The sequence below is a fragment of the Pungitius pungitius genome, chromosome 12 (genome assembly GCF_949316345.1).
Source record: "Pungitius pungitius chromosome 12, fPunPun2.1, whole genome shotgun sequence".
In the NCBI taxonomy this organism is placed as follows: Eukaryota; Metazoa; Chordata; class Actinopteri; order Perciformes; family Gasterosteidae; genus Pungitius; species Pungitius pungitius.
This window is the reverse complement of record NC_084911.1, coordinates 4666041-4687081: the sequence shown is the minus strand read 5'-3', so window position 1 is coordinate 4687081 and position 21041 is coordinate 4666041. Positions and strand designations below refer to the sequence as shown.

Sequence of the window (21041 nt, the reverse complement as noted above, 5' to 3'; positions counted from 1 at the left end):
GGGTGTAATATCAATTTGTGTCCATAAGGGGGCAATATCGATCTTCGGGGGAAACAACGTGACTTAGTGTTCGTCTGGCACGTGGTGCCAAGTCATTTAATTATCTCATTCACATAACCAATAACTCCTCAGTGGGGCACTTACAAGGAACAAGTGCTATATGCAAGGCTGCGAGACTCATAAAAGGCTGACCAGTCTGCTCCAACTACTTAATTTGATGGACTATTTAACTATGTCTATCTAAGCATTTATTGTATCTCCATTAGGAGGTCATGCTGGCATTAAATCAAGAAGTATATATATTATGTGTCGTCTTATTTATGCTACTTGGTGAACGGTGATCATGAAAAATAGCTTGGAATGGAATAAACAGACATAGCTAGCAAATGAATAATGACGAAACTTCTTTATTAAAATGAATGTTAAATATACTTAAAAGCCTATTAATAGTATATCAATTAGTTATTATTTAACTACTCAAAGGAGAATACACTGAATTAAAAAACGTCCTTCTTTTTTGTCCTCCCTGCTTCAAAGCATCAAACTATCCAATACTGATCCAACCCGATCACCTATTTGCAGTAATAACTATTAAGTAAATAAATCACTGATTTCAGTCACTGACACGAAATGTATATAGTGCAGTGACTGGTTTGAGTACCTGTGAAATATCACTTTAAAATAATACCTGGCAGAGTTTTCAATTGGCTCTCGTTTGGTTTATTGGCATATTTACGGAGCTCATAGGGGGTGAAATACAAAGTGTTCTTTATTGAGTGTCATTGTTATATATAAATATGCAATTGTATTAGTACATGCACGGTCAAAATACATGACTCATAAATAAATGTCCCACAGATGCAATTCTGACGTTCTGAAAATGTTTTGCCAAATAAAGACGCACAGCCAAAGTACAGGAGGCAGAATTGCCCTCAAACAAACTCCGACGCACAATAATATAGTCTCATAATGATATTAGAAGCATGTAAGGAGACAACAACAAACCGCACAATGTCACCACAGAGCGTCCTATTGCAGCTGAGTGATGAGGTTCACGCGTGAAGGCGTGGCCACTGATCAACCCCGCCGGAGTTTCTAGGCGGCTGTGAGCGTCTTTCCTGTGGTTTCGGTCAGTCAGTCACATTCAGCCACACAGTCAGTCAGTCAGTCTATCAGCTGGACCGGAGAGCTGCGCGTAAGAGGGACGCAGCTGGATAAAGCGCACCGGGGACCGGCGCATGCATTTGCTCGTATTTCTTTCCTGGCTTTGTGTTCCGCTGCGCCTCTTACGCTGGATGCTGGACGCAATCCATCCGCGAGTCAACAACGCACCGCCGACGGACGAACCATGGACGGTCTAGGCAGCCGCTGTAAGATCGTGGTGGTCGGGGACACGCAATGTGGGAAAACGGCACTCCTGCACGTTTTTGCCAAGGACTGTTATCCAGAGGTAGGTCTGTAGCAAAAGTCGGAAATAAAAGCCATTCGACTTCAGGACTCGTTCCGCAGGTTACATCCACCTGGCGAGACAGACAGAAACTGTTAAATCAACACAGCAAAAGCGCTTTTGGGGGCAGAACTATGATGAATGCCCCTACAATCTCTGTTATAGTCCTCTAATGTCTAAATTGACTTTTATTGTGTCGGCTACTGCCTTTAAAACTTTAGAGCGTTGTCTTCATCTATTTTATTATGACTGTATTTCTGAAATACGCTTTGCTCTTATGCCATTATATCTGCTACATACATTATTTCGCTAGACCTCACCAGACTGCTCTTCTGCAGCTGGTGGCTGTTTAAACACACGCTTATCTCGTCCGTCCTAATTGGTTAACTAAAACAAATCCCTTATTTCCAGAACTACGTGCCTACGGTGTTTGAAAACTACACTGCCAGTTTTGAGATAGACAAGCACCGGATAGAGCTGAATATGTGGGACACGTCAGGTAAGCCAATTGCACCACTCTGTCCGCACCCACAGTCCTCCCCCCCCCCCCCCCCCCCCCCCCCCCCCCGGGCCGGGCCCTGGTGCCTGTCTCTCTACTGCTGCCACCGTGGGAGGATCGCTGGCAAAGCCTCTCTCCAACTTCCCCGGCAGTCACCTTCTTCGAGACAAATTGCTTTGACCTTGCCAACTCGAGGGGGATTTATTTTCTTTTTCAGATTTTTAAAAATCGGCGGCAGTTACTCATGATTGTTGTCTTTTGACAGCCACGTCTCTCGCTCCTTCCCAGGCAGGCTCTTCCCAAGCTCTGACCCCCTTAGGCCCCATGCTAGGGGGGGGGGATGAAGGCGAGGATAATTGAGACAGGATGGGCCTGAAGGGACCATTAACTGCCCTAAATGTTCGTGTCATAAAATGACATCACGGTTTGCTGACATACGGGCAAGAAATCGTGTTTCCTGGTTTGTTTTCCTTCTTTGGCAAATTGTCAGCCCGGAAATTTAGTTGTATCCCGAATTTGTTAAAGAACGGTTTCAGCAGTTCGCACTGCTGCCCTCATATTCCCATAACCTTTAAATAATTGAATTGAGGAAGAGTATCTCAGATTCATTCATCAAGGTATCAACTGAGAGTCTTAGTGACTTCTGTTTGAGGAGCTTTTTCCACCCTGTATAAAAAGGAATCCACCTCAGCAGTGGTTTTTTTTGGGTGACTTATCATTGCCTGTTTGGTCATGTGACTGACCTTCTACGTGATTGGGCTTCGGCGTGGGAATTGGCTTCCCGCCAAGGAGGCCGTTTTGGCTGCCGCGGCATCAGCGAATGTCCGGCACAGGAAGCCGGCGCCTGAACCCTCAGCCCGGTCGGTCGGCATGAAGGGATTAACGGCTCCGAGCCGCCCCGGAGACCTGCGACTCATCACTTGTCATCTCGGGCTCCGGACTTTTGTCAGCTATCTGACCGGCGGCATGGCTGGCCGGTCACAGGACTCAATGAGAAATCTCCCTCTCTTATCATAAACATTCCCAAACATGAAACTAAAACTATCCTCCAGAAGAAATGATGGGAGTATTTACTGTCACATGGCCAGTCAGTGGAAGAATGTTGTTTTTCTTTAGACCCCGTGTCCACGCGGGGGAGTAAATCCGCTTGAGCCTGTCAGTCAGGGGTCAGCGTCCTCTGGGGCCCGGGGGCAACAACTTACAAGAGTTCCTTATCTCTCGGCTGGAGGAGCCTAATGACGTCGTGGGAGTGTGGTGCTTCTGTCCGTCTTAAAACCTCAAAACCCACCTTTTGGCAGTGTTAGTCTTTAATCTTCAGCCAGGAGCCGCCCAGCCCACAACAAACACGACGTCACCCAACCCACGGGGCAAATGTGTGTGTGTGTGTGTCTGTGTGTAAGCGTGTGTGCTCCTGTGTGTTTAGAAGTCCTTCTGCGCAATGCCCATTTTTCCTCGATTCAGAGCAAACACTGATGTTCAAGTTGTCCCTCAACAAGAAAAATAATTGGCTCACACTGAAAAAAGGCTTCCATCTGAAGAAAAATAGTACGTCTCCCATGGCCGTAGGATTCTGATTTGTTTATTGCCACTCTCATGGCCTCCTCTAGCTTCGTTTTGATTATTTCTCTCATGTTCACGAGCAGCCCCACATATTCAGTGCTGAGGCTCTCAGGCATGGTGCCACCATCATTTACGGCAAACCCATTTTATTTCAATGTAATCGCTGCCATTAATGGGTTGGGAAGGTGTGTCTGTGTGTGTGTGACGTCATTTGGCTTAAAGTTAAACTTTGTTAATATTTGTCAGATGGTTCCGACCTCGTCAGAGAACCAAACAGAGTCCAAAAGGGAGGAACTTATCTGTTGTTTAGCGCCAAAAGAGCAGCAATGCTAACAGAGCCTTCCCCTCTTCGTACGCCTTTCATCAGCCACAACATCGCCAAGCTGTCACTACCTGCTATTTTGAGAAGAAATTAATTGTGCTCTGCCTCCTATGGGAGGCTGGAGTCTACAGTACCCTGGACACTTTTCTTAAGCCACCTCCCATTCCCCCCTGGATGTAGTTTTTATCTATTTTCTACCACCGGGTTTCATAAATATCGTCTCCGTTTTAATTAACTCCCTTCACACAGCAACGTGAATTTCTTTCCCTCGGCCTGGCTCTCTCCCAACAGGTTGCGTCTTCGCCTGGTTCACGTTTCCTTGGCGTGGGCTCGATAGACGGGCATTGCCTTTAAAACCGCTGCCGGCCCACGTCGTCGTTGCGCCATTGATTAGGCTGGTCTCCTCCAAACCGGTTCTGCCCTTTGCGGGATGCGGTGTGGTGTCTGTCGAATTGAGGTCAATCTGTGCGACACAGTAATAGAGGGTCTGTTTCACCGTGGCTTGTATTGGTGACTTAATGAAGCTTTAGAGCGATGCAAGCCGTCAAGTGGTCACAGGGTCTGTGTGGCTTGGTGATGGCTTGTTTCAGAGTCATTAGTGATTACCGCAGACGCTGGTGGGGTCAGGCGTTTTACAGCATTCCTCCTCTCTACCCAATATGGAAAGGGTGCCTGGGAAAGACTCTCCGTAGCCTCGGCCCCAGAATAATACCCCGCCAAGAGGCGTTTCTTACCAGAGCAAGTCATGGCAGCACTTTGCCCCAAACTTCCTACAGTGCACTCAGGTCTCTTTCTTTTCCCCCCCTCTGCGCTGCCTCTCTGACGCCTGACCTGATTCTCACGTGAAACTGGAACTCTTACTTTCTCTTTAGTCATGCTTGAGTGTCCTTTCAAGGGGCTATCCACAGGAATCTTGTTTTGCTTTCTTCTTCGGTTGAAACCTTTGCTACGAATCTCCGTGGTTTTCACCCCACCTCTGTACTTCCCAGATGTGTTGTTGATGTAATTCTAGATTTTGTTGAGGTGCTCAGGCTGATTAGCGATGTTGGTTACAGTTTCCCTATTTTTCTTACACCCATTTATTTCCAAACAAAGTGCTGCTGCTGCTGGGAACATGAAATGCATCACTTGCTGTGCAGTGAAATGTAAAAGCTTCCATAAACTTGCTACAATCGGCTTGGTGCACTTTTGTGGCAAACAGTCAATAACAGAGCAAAAAATGAAAAGTGTTTTCATCTGAAAATGTCACAAATAAAAAGATATTTCTTTCAACAAAACTACCACATTTCCACAAGTTTCAGAGCTGTTAGGTAATTTAAAAAGAGAAGGAGCGAACGAACGAATCGAAGGCACGTGTTCAAAAATGTGAAGCCCGGGTGGGGACGTCTGGAAGAATTCAGCCGAACAACTTTTCTGGTTCTGGTAGATTTATTTGTCAGGTCTCAGGTCAAGTGTCAGCGCTGCGCTTGCAAAGGCAGGAGCAGTTCTGTCGCCCCGCAGAACAACTAACTAACATCAGGATGAACATCGTGTTTTATATCCCTTTGTAAGACAGAAAAGGAAAGATTTTGGCCCTAACCTGGTGTTGAGGGGGGAGCAGGTTCTTCCCCCACCACACGAGACCCAGTCACATACGATTTAAGGGTCTTCTAATCGTAATGTAGACAAAACGACCAAAGTGTGTGTGTGTGTGTGTTGTGTGGACTTGTGTCTCACTCAAATGTTTTTATTTTTGGATCTTTTCTCATGTCGAAGCTGTTTTGACTTTTCACAGTCAGGGGTGTGATTGCTTTGCTTTGACTTGAGACGATAACAAGACACTGCGAGTGTGCAACACACCTCCCCCCCCCCCCCCCCCTCCCCTGTCAGCCGTCACTCCGCGTCACAGTCTGGCCGTCCCGCTCCTCTCTTACGGACGGACTTTCCAACATTCCCGGAGTCGTCTCTGCTCTTTAAACTCCGCATTCTCAGCGCAGCGGACCAGTAGGGCGTTCAGAGGCCTGTAAAAACACGCCCAGTTCAGCAGCCTCCCTATTCTTCAACCCTTTACGCTATATTAATCTTTGATAGAGTGTGAGTGAACTGCAGCCACGATGCAGAGTATACATACTTTCAACGGGGCAGCTCTCTGCTCCCCCCCCCCCCCCATGCTCAGAAAGGGCCGTCTGAACCCGAGTGGCACTGATGGGGCGGGAGATAACGCGATTTGCCCTGGGCTCTTACAGTCGCTGCGTTTGGCTACTTTGCATCATAACTGTAATAATAAATAATAATTCATTTAATTTCATCAACAGATCTCAGATTCAGGAAAACATAGGAAAGATCATCACAACGGTCAGGGTTATCCTCTACTTTAAATAATAATTTAAAAAAAAAAGCTAATCTGCAACAAAATAATTAGATTACATTTACGTGGCTTTAACCACAGAATGTATTTGAACCTTCATGTTTATTTTTGTCACCCTCCTGACGGCAGCTTCTGTTCACACAATGGAATGCATGCAAAGCCTCGCCCAACCAGCCCGGGGCAACAACCGCCTAAACTAAACCGGTTTTGATGATGCATAACTGGCTAGAAGGCATTCCCCTGCGCTGGGGAAGAACTGGTGCATGATATATCTGGATAATGAGTAATCAGATGATAGCGCATGCTGTTGAAATACTGGAATTTAAGGAAATTAAACAAACACATTTGATGAATTTAGAAAAACTGCCCTTACCCAAATGTTGGTTAATTTGCTTCCCTCCCCCCAGACAGAACAAACACCTCAAATGACTCAGTTTACAATAATATGAAAAAGAAAACATTGTTTCATTCATTTGAGATGATCGAAAAAAGACTGAAAAATAAAGAAAATGATTCCCTAACTAGCTAATGGACTAATTATCACATTATTGAACGGTTGGATTCAGAGAGGTTGGTACTTGGTCCTTTGGTCCAGGTCGCTGCTCTCATAGACAGTTACTGGTTACTATTTTTGGACAGAGAGGGTACAGTTCTTGACAGAAAAGTGGTTGAGAACGTACTCTGGCTTCTCCATGACTCTCATCCCCCTGGTAGAGCCTGCAGCCGCTCTAGCAGCGCGCTCCTGATAATCCCGGGGATTACAGTTAATGGTTGGAGCACACAAAGCGATTTGCATATTAGAAATTTAACAGCAAAAGCTGTGTGTGGTGAAGTTATTACGCAGCCTTGTGTATGTAAATGTATGATAGTACTGTGAACTACCTCGCTGTGACTTCTGAACTGATTACTGCACGATCAGGAATAACAAGCCCGGCTAATACATACAAATGAATTTCAATTTAAAAGAAAAATGTCACATGTGGCCGTTAAGGGCCTGAAATGTCCAGATTTTCAATTAAGCCAATTGCTGAAATGTTTCTTGCAGATACCAAAATATGCTCAAATTCACCTGGATGCATATAATGAAATGGGCACTTACAGAAATATCTCGTGTTATAGATGAAGTCAATTATTTAGAAATCCCTCCAGTGTTAGACATTCCCTTCATCTCCTCTTTGTAAATAGTCTCCGGCTCGACATTTCTTGAATAATGACGGTCTCATGCACACGGCTGCACTTCACTGCACCCTGACGGAAACTCTGGAGTACAGCCAGCAGTCCTATCCGCTCCGGCCTGGGGTCTCGGCTCTCGAGTAGGCAAGCAGCTGCGCTTCATCCCTGCAGCTCAGTATGTGGATCATATCCACACTATTACAAAAAGGGTCAACAAGCTGAAGGAGGAAATGGCCGCGTGACAAAAGGAAGCCGGAGCAGAAGGGATTGCTCATGTGCGGGAAATCTTAAAAGTAACTTTGGTCTGGAGCTGGAGTGTGAGTTATCTTTTCTTCTGTATTTATTTAACCCCCCCCCCCCCCCCCCCCCATCGTTCTCTTCCTTCGTAAGTGTTCCCCATCTCCGATAGCCCACTAGTCGAGGCGGCTTCTGAGCAGGGGATGGGCAGAAGTGCTGCGTGAAAGCCACGACACACAACCTGCAATTACCACAGCGAGTGTCGTCTCTCCTCGGTGACGCACGGACGCCTCCACGGTCACACGGAAGCGCAGCCTGCCACCTGCGTACCGCGGCCCGTGCACCCGTTCCTTGGCATGCTTGCGAATGCGATACAGAACGTCCCGAGTGTCCCACATGTCCACCAGCCCATAAACAATGAAACAAGCACTTCCCCCCCGCCCTCCCCCCGAGGCCCCCAGAGACCGCCTCGCATCCCTTTTCCGTCTCTTATCTCCGTCAGAGAGGGATTCAGCTACGAGCTGACGGCCACCACACAGTCCTTCACCACATCTCAGCACCCGTGTACCGTCGGCTTAATGCCGACCGTAAGGCAGGTCTACTGCAGAACTGAGCTGCACCCGGCTGATAGGCTGTATGTGGCTTTTGGCCATAATGACTTAATATGCCAATGGAAATGGGAAGAATTAAGAGTCTTTTGGTACAGGGTGAAGAAAAGAAACGCACTTAGGGCTTTTTGATGGGTACGAGGCTCAGTCTTAAACCTTCTGCTACCATGCTTTTAACAGACAAAACTGAAGATGAAATAAAGATTAAAAATAGTTGTAATGGCAAGCATTTAAGGAAACTTAAATGGGTCGGATTGAGAAACAATGTTATTAATAGTGGAAGAGGACAATTATATTGGATAATAATATTGGATATTGGATACAAAGGAAGTGCGTGTTCACGTGTGTGTGTGTGTGTGTGTGTGTGTGTGCCCCCCGTGATTGAATAAATTTGTGTATGGGAATTCCAACAGCTCTGACCCTGTGACCTCTCCTATTGTTTCCCAGCTGACCAGAGGCGTAACAGGGGCTGATCTGAGCTGATCTGGGCCGCTGGGGTGGGAGTCGGGGGGGGGGGGGGGGGGGGGGGGGGGGGGGGGGAGACAATGAGGCTGGAAAGCGCGGCAGCTGCGTTGGCCTGGGGGCAAAACGATTGGGGGAATGAGGGGTCGAAGCCAGTGAAAAGCATGGGAGGCGAGGACGGTGCCCCTGAAGCATGTTGTGAGAGCTGCGAGTGTTCACTGGATTGAAAAACTGCAGAAGGGGACACAAGGGGGGGGGGGGACCGAAAGAGAAGTGTACGTCTGTGCTTCTCCCACCCGAGCCCACCCTTTAAAAAGGTTTGTTGTTGTGAGTGAGGGTTGTTGGTGGCACCCTTGGGACTTGACCTACTGTCAGACACACTAACGCAATGCCGCGCTCATGTTACATGCTAAACACACAAAGTCCTGTGGGGGATTTAATAGAGGGCTTTAATCTATTGTGTTAAGAGATGGAGGAAATGTTTTGATTGTAGAAACCTGTCTTGATTGACTTCTAAAAGTAACATGATATACAGTATATACGACACAATACAATACAAAGGGCATTAACTAAGTTATATATTCTAAATGCAGTCACTTCAAAAAGGCAAGATGGACATGATCATACAAACTGGGAACCTCTTGCTTTTTTAATTTGACGGCAAGAACCACTGGTTTGATTCTGTCATATTTCTGGGTGAATCCCTGTGACGGATGACCAAGCTTATGTATGTTCCAGATATCCAAAAGGGAATAACACTATTTCTTCTTTCTAAAATCAATGAAAACAAGTAGTACATTTATTCGAAAATCATTACATTTAATATATAATTACTCAACGCAGCAAAGCAAATACAGTAACACATAATGGTACCTCCGCACTGTTCAGAAGTTGACTTTGACAGAGATGCAATGAGACCCCCCCCCCCCCCCCCCCCCCAGAAACCCTTTCAGCATCCGTCTGCAACCCATCCGAGCGAAAGGGGATACGGGGAAGGAGGCCGTCTTTCAGCTCCACCCTCCACTCCCTACCTGCACCCCGCTCTCACACACACTCACACACACACACACACACACACACACACACACACACACACACACACACACACACACACACACACACACACACACACGACAGATTCCATCATTTATGGCTGACTTTGTTTATAAACAAGATTCGATGCGCTCCCTTTTCGCGCCACTGCTGCGTTTGTGGAATTGAAATTGCACTTGGAGTAGTACCACGTCTCCCCGGAGGGCATCAGAGTGGGCTGAGATGGATAGCCCTGTGATAGAGATGTACTTGGAAGGAGGAAGTGGAGTCGATGTAGAAGAGGATGGGCACTTTCCACTCACAAGCTATTCTTGCACATGCTGTCTGGATATTCTCGCGTCTTCTTTCGTATCAGACATACGGCTCTGGACAGAGAAGCTTCCGTCAGTGTTATTACAAGTTTTAATGAAAATCCTGAGATTGAAAAATGTGTAGGAGGGGAAAGTAAAGGGAGTGATCTCTGCGGGTTTCCATGTGAAAAGAAGGAGAAGTAGATGTGGAGGGACAGAAGTCTTTGAGGAGGGGGTAGTAGCTTTTCAGAGCACGATTCATTGTGCCATGGAAATCACCCTCACACTTGGACCACGATTTAGAGTTGGCAGGAAACTTCAAACATCCTTCCATGAACTCAAATACTGAAAAAAATGTGTTGCATGAAAAAGATTCAATCCAGTTCCTTTTTTCTTCTATTATTCGTATCTTTCCAAATGCTGGTACCGCTCTGCAGGCTTGGAGTACCAGCGCCATTCAACTTTCAGACAAAGATTGTCAAAGGCATCATTTTCTCCCTCCCGTTGGCTGAACTCTCCCTCCCTCTCTCTGCCTTTTAAAATCTTTTGCTTTAACATGTCCAAGTGGAGCAACGAGACAAAAACCAATCCAGCAAGAACACTCGTGTTGGGGATATTAGTACAATGTATGAAAGCTTGTTATTTAATGGATCCTGTCCAAACAGTCAAACAGCTTCGACGAGGTGTTGTAGGAGGTGCCGAGCTCCAGGAAACAAACAGGTGGAGACAGCCACTGCATTACACAAAAACATCTCCCAAGCAATTAAGGACCACCGGAGGGGTGCACAGACATATACTGCCACACTAGATGTCAAATTAAAGGAAAATACATGAGTTTTTTTTTTTTTTTTTTATTTAAAGGGAGATGCGTATATATGACTAGACAAAGAAGGCGACAAAAGAAGTGCAGTGATCTTTAAAAGCGAAGCAGCCGGCCCGAACCAGAGCCTCAGACAGGAGATCAAACAGCGGGAGAGGAAATTCAAAGCCGTTTCTGATGTGGATTGAGAGCGCGCGCGCGCGCGCGTGTCTGTGTGCGTGTGTGTGTGCGTGTGCGTGTGTGGTTATGAAAGAGGCGCTTGGCGTGAGGAGAAACCGAGAAGAGGACACACTGGTCCATCTCCACACCCCTGGGGCGAGCAGACAGTAATGGCGCCCCCGTCCCTTTGTGCCGGTGCTGTCCGCGCGGTGGTCGGCGCGGCTTTTCACCGACAGGCACCAGGCATCGAGTCCTGGGCAGCGCGACGCGTGGAAAGTGCTGCGCGCCCTTCAAAGGCTCCACTTCTTCCGCGGGGAAAGCACAGGGCGCTTTGATCAATACCCCCTCTGCGGAGGCTGCAGGTTAATGGCCATTTAACCTGGTTCCACCCGTACTGTCCCAGCCGTGTGCTAATGCCTTTGAAAACTTGACACAGCCATCTCTATTGCAGATCAGCAGCTTTATCGGTGTGTGTGTGTGTGTGTGTGTGTGAGAGAGATTTTGACACATGTGCAGCCTATTTCACAGACTAACCAAAGATAAAAGCTGCAGTCTAGAGTCCAGGCCAGGCCAGCTGAGGTTCATTCAGCATAGGCTTTTTAATGTTTTGTGTCACTGAATCAAGTTGATTTACCGCCCCGAGCTCCATTTATGAGGCTGTGGTACATAATGATGTCTGTGTATTTCAAACAATTCATGCAATCTAAAATATGGCCTCGTAGGTTCAATATTTTACAAATATAATCTTTATTTACATTATTGAGGGTCCACAGGTGAAGGAAATATACAGTCTATCTGCTATCATGTACCAGGAAGAACATTTTCAATCGAAAAATGCATTTGAAAGACTTCTAAAATAACTTTAGAATGTGTGTATCTCTAAATAAGCAAAAAAAACGTGATAGGAAGCTATTGTAAATGACCAGCTGAAATTGAATTTCAAATAGTTGAAGTCCCTTAGTAGCCTTAGTTTTATGCCAATCTTCTAGGTAGGTTTTCTCCCCATCTGGAGTGTGTTCACCATTTCTGCCATGTGAATAACGCCAGTGGTCCCATGCGCGGGACACTTTCTAGACGTGGGACAGTAAAAAGGTTTACACTCATACAAAAAAAACCCTGTGCAGCAGATTAGGACACGAAAGTACCTTCGCCTCCTCACAAAGAGCTTTTTTAATGCGAGTGAGAAGCCTGATTGAGTAGAAACCACAACAGTTCCCATCACAGACCAAACCTTCAGTAATGAAAAGTCCGCTCAACCTCTTAAATGATTGGAGCACCAACCCACTTCGTCTCCTGCTCTTAGTCACCTCTAGTAATCAATGCCCTGGAGTCGCCACCCTCCACGATCCCCTTCGCTCTCCTGCTCCCTTCCTCCTTACTTACTTCCTTTCAAGGCCTCACAAAGAAGCCATTTGCATCCCTCGGGGGTTGCTATGACACTCGGCCATCCCAACTTGAAATGCCTCGCCTTTGCTTTGAAGGTGCATTTCAAGAGGAAAACAGCTGCAAGAGAAGAATAAAAGACGGCGGGTACGTGGTGCTGAACGTGTTGTGTTTAATGTTTTCGACTAACTCAGTCACACCAACAGCCTTTGTTTATTTATCGACATTTGAGACGCGTGTTTGTTTCCTTGTACCCTGCCTTTGTCTGTGTGAAAGGCTGTTTTTTTCAGAATGTCTAGGCCGCCTATTGAGCTCATGTTGAATCCCTGCCATATGTGCGTGAACACATCAGAGCCTCGAGGCAAAGACTATTCTTTCCCTCTCGCTCATAATGGTTTAGTCTTTAGCTGCAATGAGCATCCAACAGACAGAGAGATACGGAGAAAATAGCTGCTGAGACGCTACACATGAATACACGGAGGACTGGACGGCTTTGTTACATGCACACTTTAGGTTGCAGGATTTCTAAAGAATCTTCTCCCTTTAACTGCATCCTTTGTGATTTATCATTTAGTTTATTTAAGCAATAAGGTACGAGAGGGCTGGCAAACCTTTGAACTGTAACATCACTGACGATAAAGTACTGCTTCGAGTACCTTATTGCTTTTATAATAGGGTTACCAGCGGCATCATAAATAGTAAGTAAATAGCTACCCTTCAGCACAGAATAGTCGTAGCCACCAAATGTTGTGTATTGCATTTCAGTAGCCTACAGAATATAGTTGTCAGTCTAGCACCAATAGTTGGTTGATGATTAGCTAGGACGTCGACATTAATTTGTGCGTCCTTGTTAAATCTCGCGCCATCTGATTTCATTCACTTTGCTCATGACGTCCACCTGCATTGTCCTCTTTCGCTACGACGTGCCCAAAATCTTTTGCGAAAGCTGGCATTGCCCGAAACCTGACAGAGTGTCCCTAAAGGGAACTCGATGTCTGAAGCGACAGTGGGCCTAAAGGAAGTCCTGCCACGAAACCCTCAAGCCTTATTATTGTACATTAGCGTTCCCGTCACCAATCACTTCTGTCACCATGTGCCCCGGCGGAGCCTCCTGCAGCGAGGCTTAGCGCTAAGTACCCCTGTGGGATAAAAAAAAGACAGAATTCCACTTTCCACTGTGGGAGGTCGCCGGTGCTAAATCAGGCTAATGCTAACGTTGGAGAAGGTTTTGTGAGGTGTGGTTTATGTCCGTCCTTGGCACGGCGTGGCAGGGTCTCGCTCCTTTAGATGTCAGATGTGATGGTTTTTCAGGGGTCCCTGCCAGGCTGTGGGCCCCTCCCTCGCGCTCCTGCTCCATCCATCTCATCCGGCTTGGTCTAAAATTCAATTGACCTTTTGTTACACCTCACAGCGAATGGGCACAGGCCGGACTCTCCAATAGCCAACCCAGAGCTCTCATACCTCTTCATTTGATCCGTCCTGCAGAGTCCAGCGCTTTCATTACCCACCTAAACCCCCCCCCCCCCCGTGCACAGCCCGTCTCCTCCCCTCCTCTCCTCTCCGGCCACGTCTCTTAGCTGGAAGGTGTTCCAGTGCCTTTCAGGCAGTGGAGGTGATACATTTCACAAGGAGAAAGCGGTTTTGTCCCCCTCCTCCTCCTCCTCCTCTTCATGTTCTTGATCGTTGGTGATCAGCTTTTATTTGTGCCTGCTCGGCTTGCTTTAAATACAGCCCTTTTCTCCTCTTTTCACCCACAGAGCATTTTTTTTTTCTGACTTTGCAGAGGTGCTGAGGTAGCTTCTTTGTCCCTCAAGGCAAAAGAGCCTAGAATTGCTGTTTCGGGGTGGAAGTCTTGTGACCGTGAACTGCCAATCATTCTGATCTTTGGAATTAACAAATGAATCCTTTCGTCCTTTTTTTCTAGCCTCTAATTACATCTTAAGTCAAATAAGGACCACTGTTACAGCGATTCCTCAGCTGACACCTCTTCCCCTTCATCTGGATTCTGCTGTAATTCTGCAGTTGCTTCTCTCATCATCTCATGCTTCTGCCCCCATCCGAGCATCAAAGTCATTAAATCTTTTCAGTCCCCTCTCCACCTCTACATCCTCCTCAGCTCCAACCCCAGCATGGTCTGCTGCACTGTGATACATACTAAAGACCAACTTCAGCAGCTATAGCACCTCATGTGTGACCACTACCAATCAGAGCTCTCTGTCGTACAATGTGTGCTTTGCTGACTGTTCAACTCGGCATCTGTGAGATTGGGCTTTTTTCAGCATGTGTGTGTGTGTGTGTGTGTGCGCACAGTCCTGCTCTCTCAGCATTACAAAACAGCAGCAATATTGTGTTACTAAGACGACGATGGCACTGTGAATTATGGGTAATGTACCATAAATGATGGGCTAAAATTATCTTAATTTTATTTATTTCTCAACATTTGCTGACAATATGATTTAGTTTCATTTTCATAAAATGTAAAGATCAACACTTAATATATAAATATAATAAATATTTCGCCATTAGCAGCAATTTGGCATTGGTTGTTACACAGATTTTGGCACTGAAACACTTGTCTACATAACCAAACAAGATCAAATCAATCAAATCCAGGCTGATCCATTGTTTCGCATTGCGGAGGGAGCAGGTCATCACGGGCCAGCCAGCTGTATAACTGGGGCTACAGATCGCATGCAGCGATTGTCATTGTCACAATAGGGTCCGATTGTCATTCCAACATTAACAAAGAGCACATAATGATGCTATTGGGCAGACATTTATCCCGACAGACCTAGTCAACCAGTTCTATTGTTATGGCTTTGGTATCAAACAGTTAACAGTATAAAGATAATCTATATTCATCATCCTCAATTAGTGTGGCTTTAAGAGATTATAATCAACATCAACAGTTATCTTATGATATGAATATATGCCACATTGAAGCATATGTGATTCACAGGTTTACATACACTTCTAGCATTTGTAAGGTGTGGGGATTCTTTCCGAACCGTTCTACCAGGGTGCTTTGGTTATTGCAATGTACGAGTTCAGCTCTCTATCAATTCTCCGAGGAGGCAGGAAGGAGGGTGCCCACAACCACAACTTCACAGAGAGAGAGAGAGAGCCCAGATACTTTTACAAGCCTCCTAATGAGAGCTTTAAGGGAGCAGGACCCATGAAACCGAGCAGCTTGTGAAAGTACACAGGCACCACGCCGCCTTCAAATGTGATCAAGGTACAGAGATTAAAGGAGAAGGGGGAAAGAAGCATGAGTCAGTGTGAATATCAAACTGGAAAGAAGTTTAGCTCTTTTATTCTTTTTAAAAAGCATTTGCTTCAACCCACTATAATTCCCTTTTTAGTGTGTTATGTGTGCTGGTCTGAGTAACCCCTTGACATTCCTCATGAAGTGCTCTGATTAAAAAAGCTAGGCCACGGCTGGGTGGAAGCCCAAGAGACCAAGATACTCAAATATGTAAACACAACTGTTACGATCAACACTCATTTGCATGCGCATGGAGCATTCGGGATGCGGCATATCCATGTTTAGGTCACAGCCTCTGCTCTATGTACTATTGACTTTTAGATCACATTCCACGGGTATGCGTCACGTTTATGACTGACCAAATAAGCCATGTGGTTGGGGTGAAGAAGAAACTCCTAGGGTTAACGCAGGTTCAAAAGAGGTATACACAATAATTCTACCATGACCTCGTACCATATGTTATTGTGTTTCTGCAGGTTCCTCCTATTACGACAACGTGAGGCCGCTGGCGTATCCCGACTCTGATGCAGTTCTCGTCTGTTTCGACATCAGTCGCCCGGAGACTTTGGACAGTGTCATAAAAAAGGTCAGAGTTCTTTTTATTTTATCTACTCCTCTCAACACATCAGCTTTTAAAATCTGCCGTGACACTGCAGCCGGAAATAAATCGTTTCCTCCCGATCAGCATCTTGCGCCACTCAGCAGCTTGCTTTTCCCCGGCTCAACAGTAGAGCAAATCAGCACAGAGGTTAGAGCCCCTCGGCCCTCTATCTCATTAAAAGTCTGTGGCCACTTGACCTTTGTGCCTCTGAGGAACAGAAGGTCAGAGTGAAGAATGAGAGCAGAGGCTCTGCATCAGAAGAATATCACATAGGCCAATAAGGCACGTCAGCCATATCAGAGAGGGGCTGCTGCATAGTCTGTTCACTGGTGATTAAATTGCAATCGCAATCTAGTTTTTATACAGAACAGTTGGCCAGATGGTGGCCCTTGAAATTTGGACGGGGGCCTACTGTGCAGATGCTGCGAGTCGAGTACGGGCTGGCGGCGTAGCTGCAACACTGGCAGTGCAGGATTGTGGTGGTGGAAGGGATTTTACAGCCAGTGGCAATAGAGCCACCCAACCTAACGCGTCCGTTTGCGTGCATGGGTGTCATGTAAAATACGCCCGCACCTTTTATAGGTCTCTCATCTTGAAGCCATGTGTGCGTGTTTGCCCCTTGAAATGCACTCCTTGGGGCCCAAGGACAGTTCCCACGGCCTGCCCGTTGACGTGTTTAGTGGTGTGAGGGGAGCAGCTAAAATGCCCCTTGCAGACTTTGTAGATCTAACCCGAGGCACGTTTAAAAAAATTTTTTTTTAACTCACACGTATACCTCACAAGCCTCAGTGCTCTCTGTCAACAGGGGCGAGCACAGCTGCCGTCAAGCCTTTGGTTTTCAAAAAGGTCAAAAGGTGAATAGATCATCATTCTGCGCACGGCCTGAGGAATATTTCAGGCCTGTCTGCTGCGGGCCGTGCATTAACCTGCAGGGAAAAGAGACTGGTTGTTGGTTTTGCTGTTTCAGAAGTGACATTTAGACTGCAAAACCTTTTCTGTAGAGAACCATGAAATACATTTGTTGACAGGTACTAGCCAAACCGAATAACAAAAAAAAAAAGGTGGCATAAATAAATAGCAAGCGATGTGAAGATACATGTATCACTACGAGGATGATATGCATTTTTCACAATCAAGTGGTTAATAGAAAGAATAATGGTTCCTTTTCATTCATCCCAATTATTTTTTCAATTGAGTTGTAGATTCCAAAGATTTTCCTTTATCGAGAGAATATTAATCAGGCAGCCCTACGCTCATGCCATCTCTGTCGCTTCATGTCTCAACAGTGGCAAGGGGAAACGCAGGAGTTTTGTCCCAACGCCAAAGTGGTGCTGGTGGGCTGCAAGCTGGACATGAGGACGGACGTCGGCACCCTGAGGGAGCTCTCCAAGCAGCGCCTCATACCGGTCACCCACGAGCAGGTGAGAACCAGCTAATGGGTTTGCAAGGAGTAAGAGCGGGGATGACAAATGAGACAGGGACCTGGGTGGTTCCCGGGGGGGAAAAAAGGAACGATCCTGAAAACCACAACAACGGTTTTCATAAAGAATAAATTACAAAGCGACTAAGCGTTCGCATACAATTATTTCATCTTGGTATTGCTCTTCAGGTGACTTACCACAAGGAGAGAGAGTTAAAAGGAGACTCGTGCAACACAGTGAACCGCAGCGCAATAAGCGCCGCGTGAATCCCCCTCCCGGAGATGTTGGATCGTCGACCAAAATGGGCTGAAAGATGATTCAATGCTGCTAATGGCAACTGCCACAGAAGAGGAAGAGGCACAGGCGGAGGACATGTTTATCCCCGAAATTAAATATTCATGCAGATTTGGGGATTTTCAAAATGCAGGATAAATAGCAAATCGGATAATGATAAATGAGTAAGCTCTTTTATCCAATGCCGCCGTGACCTCTGTGCCGAGGCGATGGGGGAGAAGCGGGATGGGATGATCAACTGTTCCGTTTTAATCATCTTTCACCGTGTTCATTCTGTGCCCTGTCGTGTTGGACACACAGAAAGTGGAGGCGCTTCTGTTTTGTTTTTTTAACAATACCACAAAAGCCCTCAGAACAAACGTGTCTTCCTGACTCGTGTCTGAGTTTGCCGGAGGCAAAAAACATAAGAAGAAAAAAAATGGAAAACAGACAATCCATGTAAATAATATATGGAAACAAAAGATGGAGTGGCACAACCACAGATGCCCAGAAAAGGTGTCACACAGCAGATGCCAGAGCTGTGCACAAAAAACATCTAATCCAATAACCTGTGTTGTTATCCTGTTGTTGATCTCAAATTGAATTTCCGAACACAGCTGGGCAGTCGCTGGATAGAGTGACCATTGGGTGAACTCAAGACATTTCCGCATTAATCTGCCCAAGATCTGAGCTGGCCTCCTCCTGGTCACGACAATCTGTGGGACTGTCCAGCCGCCAGCCCGCGAATCTAAATCTGCAGTTCCACCAAATGAGGAATTCATTGCTTCTTATTTGTGGCTCAGTGAACCGCCACCATAAAAATCCAGCTACTTCCAGTGTTGATGAAAAGCTCTCAGTGTTGGAGAGCATGAGGAATTAGGGTCATGGGATATGAGGTCCAGTCTCGGGGAGCTGTAACATTTACCTGCCTCCATCCTACGTGAAAGTGGTTACATACATTGTTTGCGAAGTGAGGGCAGGAGGGACTTTGGAATTTAATTTGTGCCTGACTTGATCTCAAGCAAACAATGTATGTGCCCAATAAACTGGGTAGATTGTAACATTACTCGGGGGGTGAACTCAAGTGCACAAGGAGCTCACTTTAGAGTTTAGTATCTTCTCTAAATAGCTGCATAGAACATGTCAACAGCGGCCAGGTGGGATCGCTTCCCACTCACCACAGACCGAAGGAGTCTGCATTATTCATTCTGGAGGAGCTGCATTTGACTCCAGACGTCTTTGGGTCATTGACATTCAGTTGACGGTTTAGATCGACATCTTTGTCTTGGATCATTCGGGGTCATTTAGTCTTTACTGTCACGTTTTACCAAAACAGCATTATATCTGTATATTTCTTTGTGAAGCATTCTCACAACACCTTAATGTGGACTAAACTCAAGCACAAGCTCTACAAGACTTTAGTTGGAAAAATTGTTGATTTGAAAAAAAAAAAAAAACCTTGAAAAGGAGAAAAAGTGCACAGAAATGTAAAAATTTTGCTTTTCCTGCAACACTGCAGATCCAATGTAACGCAACGTTTCCTCTCTCGCTAATTGCCTCTTGCCTTGCCTGTCTCCGCGTTGCAGGGCAGCGCGATAGCTCGACAGATGGGCGCCGTGGCCTACGTCGAGTGCACATCCAAGGTTTCGGAGAACAGCGTCCGGGACGTGTTCCACGTCACCACGGTGGCGTCGGTGCAGCGGCCGCACAAGCCGCAGCTGAAGCGCAGCACTTCCCGCAGGGGCCTGAAGCGAGTGTCACAACTCCCCCTGCCGCCCCTGCCGGTCCGGACTGAGCAAATAGACGAGGCCCCGACCATGAGGAAGGACCGGGCCAAGAGCTGTGTGCTCATGTAGAGACCCATCACTATGAATCCATGCCTTTATATATATATATGTATATACAAAAGCACAGAAATATATAAAACAGAGGAAGTCTATTTATTGTTTTTTTCCCATTCTTGTAGTGTTTTTTTTATTATTTTTTTATTATTTTTGCACTGCAGAAGAGCGAGGAAAAAAATAAACACTGCAGTGTGAACTGAAATGTTTTGTTTTCGTTGCGAGTGTGCATATATTCTAAACTGTTAACATATGTGTTGTTTCAAAATGATGGGACTAACTCTCTGGGCACAAGGAATCTGTCATGGTGGAAATGTCACGGTTTTTTTTTCTCCCCGAGACCGGGAGGAGGCAACGCGCTGATGCCACACTGAAGGGGGGGGGGGGAGAAGGTGCGAGGAGGGCCGCGTCGAAGCCGCACGTCTGGAGACGAAGCTTTTTGCCTGAAGTTGCTTCCTCTTGCCGTTCTTGAGGGGAAATGTTACGTTTTGCGGGAAAGCGCTTTGCAGCGATTAGACAAATAATGGCTCAAACAAACACTGGGAGATGGCGATGAGATTTGGTGACACTCAAGTGAGCGTTTCTACCACAAGTGCTTTTTAGAGGTCACTGCATTTTAGAATTTATTCTGCTCATTTAAAAACACGCTTTTTCCTCACAAAACAACCCCAACTGTGTCGGTTTGATTCACTGAAGTAAATGCTGTTGTAACTATTCTATTTTAAAGATGTTTCTTTGTGGAAAATAAATTGGTAAAACGTTGGGGCTATTTTGTTTCCATTTCACTATGAAGCAGCAGCTTGACCAAATAGGAAAAGGACCGTTTTTGATGTAAATAATGTGATTATAACAGACCGGCCATAAACAACGCTCTCATTCTTACAAGGAGCCATTTTACTAAGCCCAAGTCTTTTCTTCAAAGATCTATGTCCCATTCCTCCACCGGCTTTCAAAAGTCATGCCTGTAAATATTAACTGTCCATTTCTCCTTTGATGTTTGTCTCCGTGCTTCTTATGTTGCCCTGAAGGTCACACGGCACCGCAGCCTGTGGAATGAGTCAGTCTTTCAAAGTGATTGTGCACTCTTGTGTGGACCTCTCAGCAGGCAAAAAAAATTAAATTGAACTGCAATGCAGCAGTACTGGAGCACAGGTAGTGTTTTTTAAATGACAGACTCCATGCTGTTGCAGGAGCTTCGAACCTATTACGGCAGAGGACGTGATATGTGAGCACTTTCATCTGCAGAGGAACATCTTGGCCCTTCCCGACCGTTCTTATCC

At 46.1% G+C, this 21041-nt stretch overlaps 1 protein-coding gene across 1 annotated transcript; it reads left to right on the top strand.

Moving 5' to 3' along the window:
• The first annotated feature begins 766 nt into the window (after positions 1–766).
• Positions 767–20523, top strand: rnd2 (Rho family GTPase 2). The gene is made up of 5 exons (XM_037477082.2): positions 767–1450; positions 1859–1946; positions 16102–16211; positions 17513–17647; positions 19507–20523. The coding sequence occupies exons 1-5, from the start codon at positions 1349–1351 to the stop codon at positions 19774–19776; spliced, it is 705 nt and encodes a 234-aa protein (XP_037332979.2). The 5' UTR covers positions 767–1348; the 3' UTR covers positions 19777–20523.
• The last annotated feature ends 518 nt before the right edge of the window (positions 20524–21041 follow it).

Excerpts from the sequence above, each read along its gene's own strand:
- rnd2 (XM_037477082.2), top strand. The coding sequence starts at position 1,349 with ATGGACGGTCTAGGCAGCCGCTGTAAGATCGTGGTGGTCGGGGACACG. Across the intron at positions 1,947-16,101 it reads GAATATGTGGGACACGTCAG|GTTCCTCCTATTACGACAAC; the intron begins GTAAGCCAATTG and ends GTGTTTCTGCAG. Across the intron at positions 16,212-17,512 it reads TGGACAGTGTCATAAAAAAG|TGGCAAGGGGAAACGCAGGA; the intron begins GTCAGAGTTCTT and ends ATGTCTCAACAG.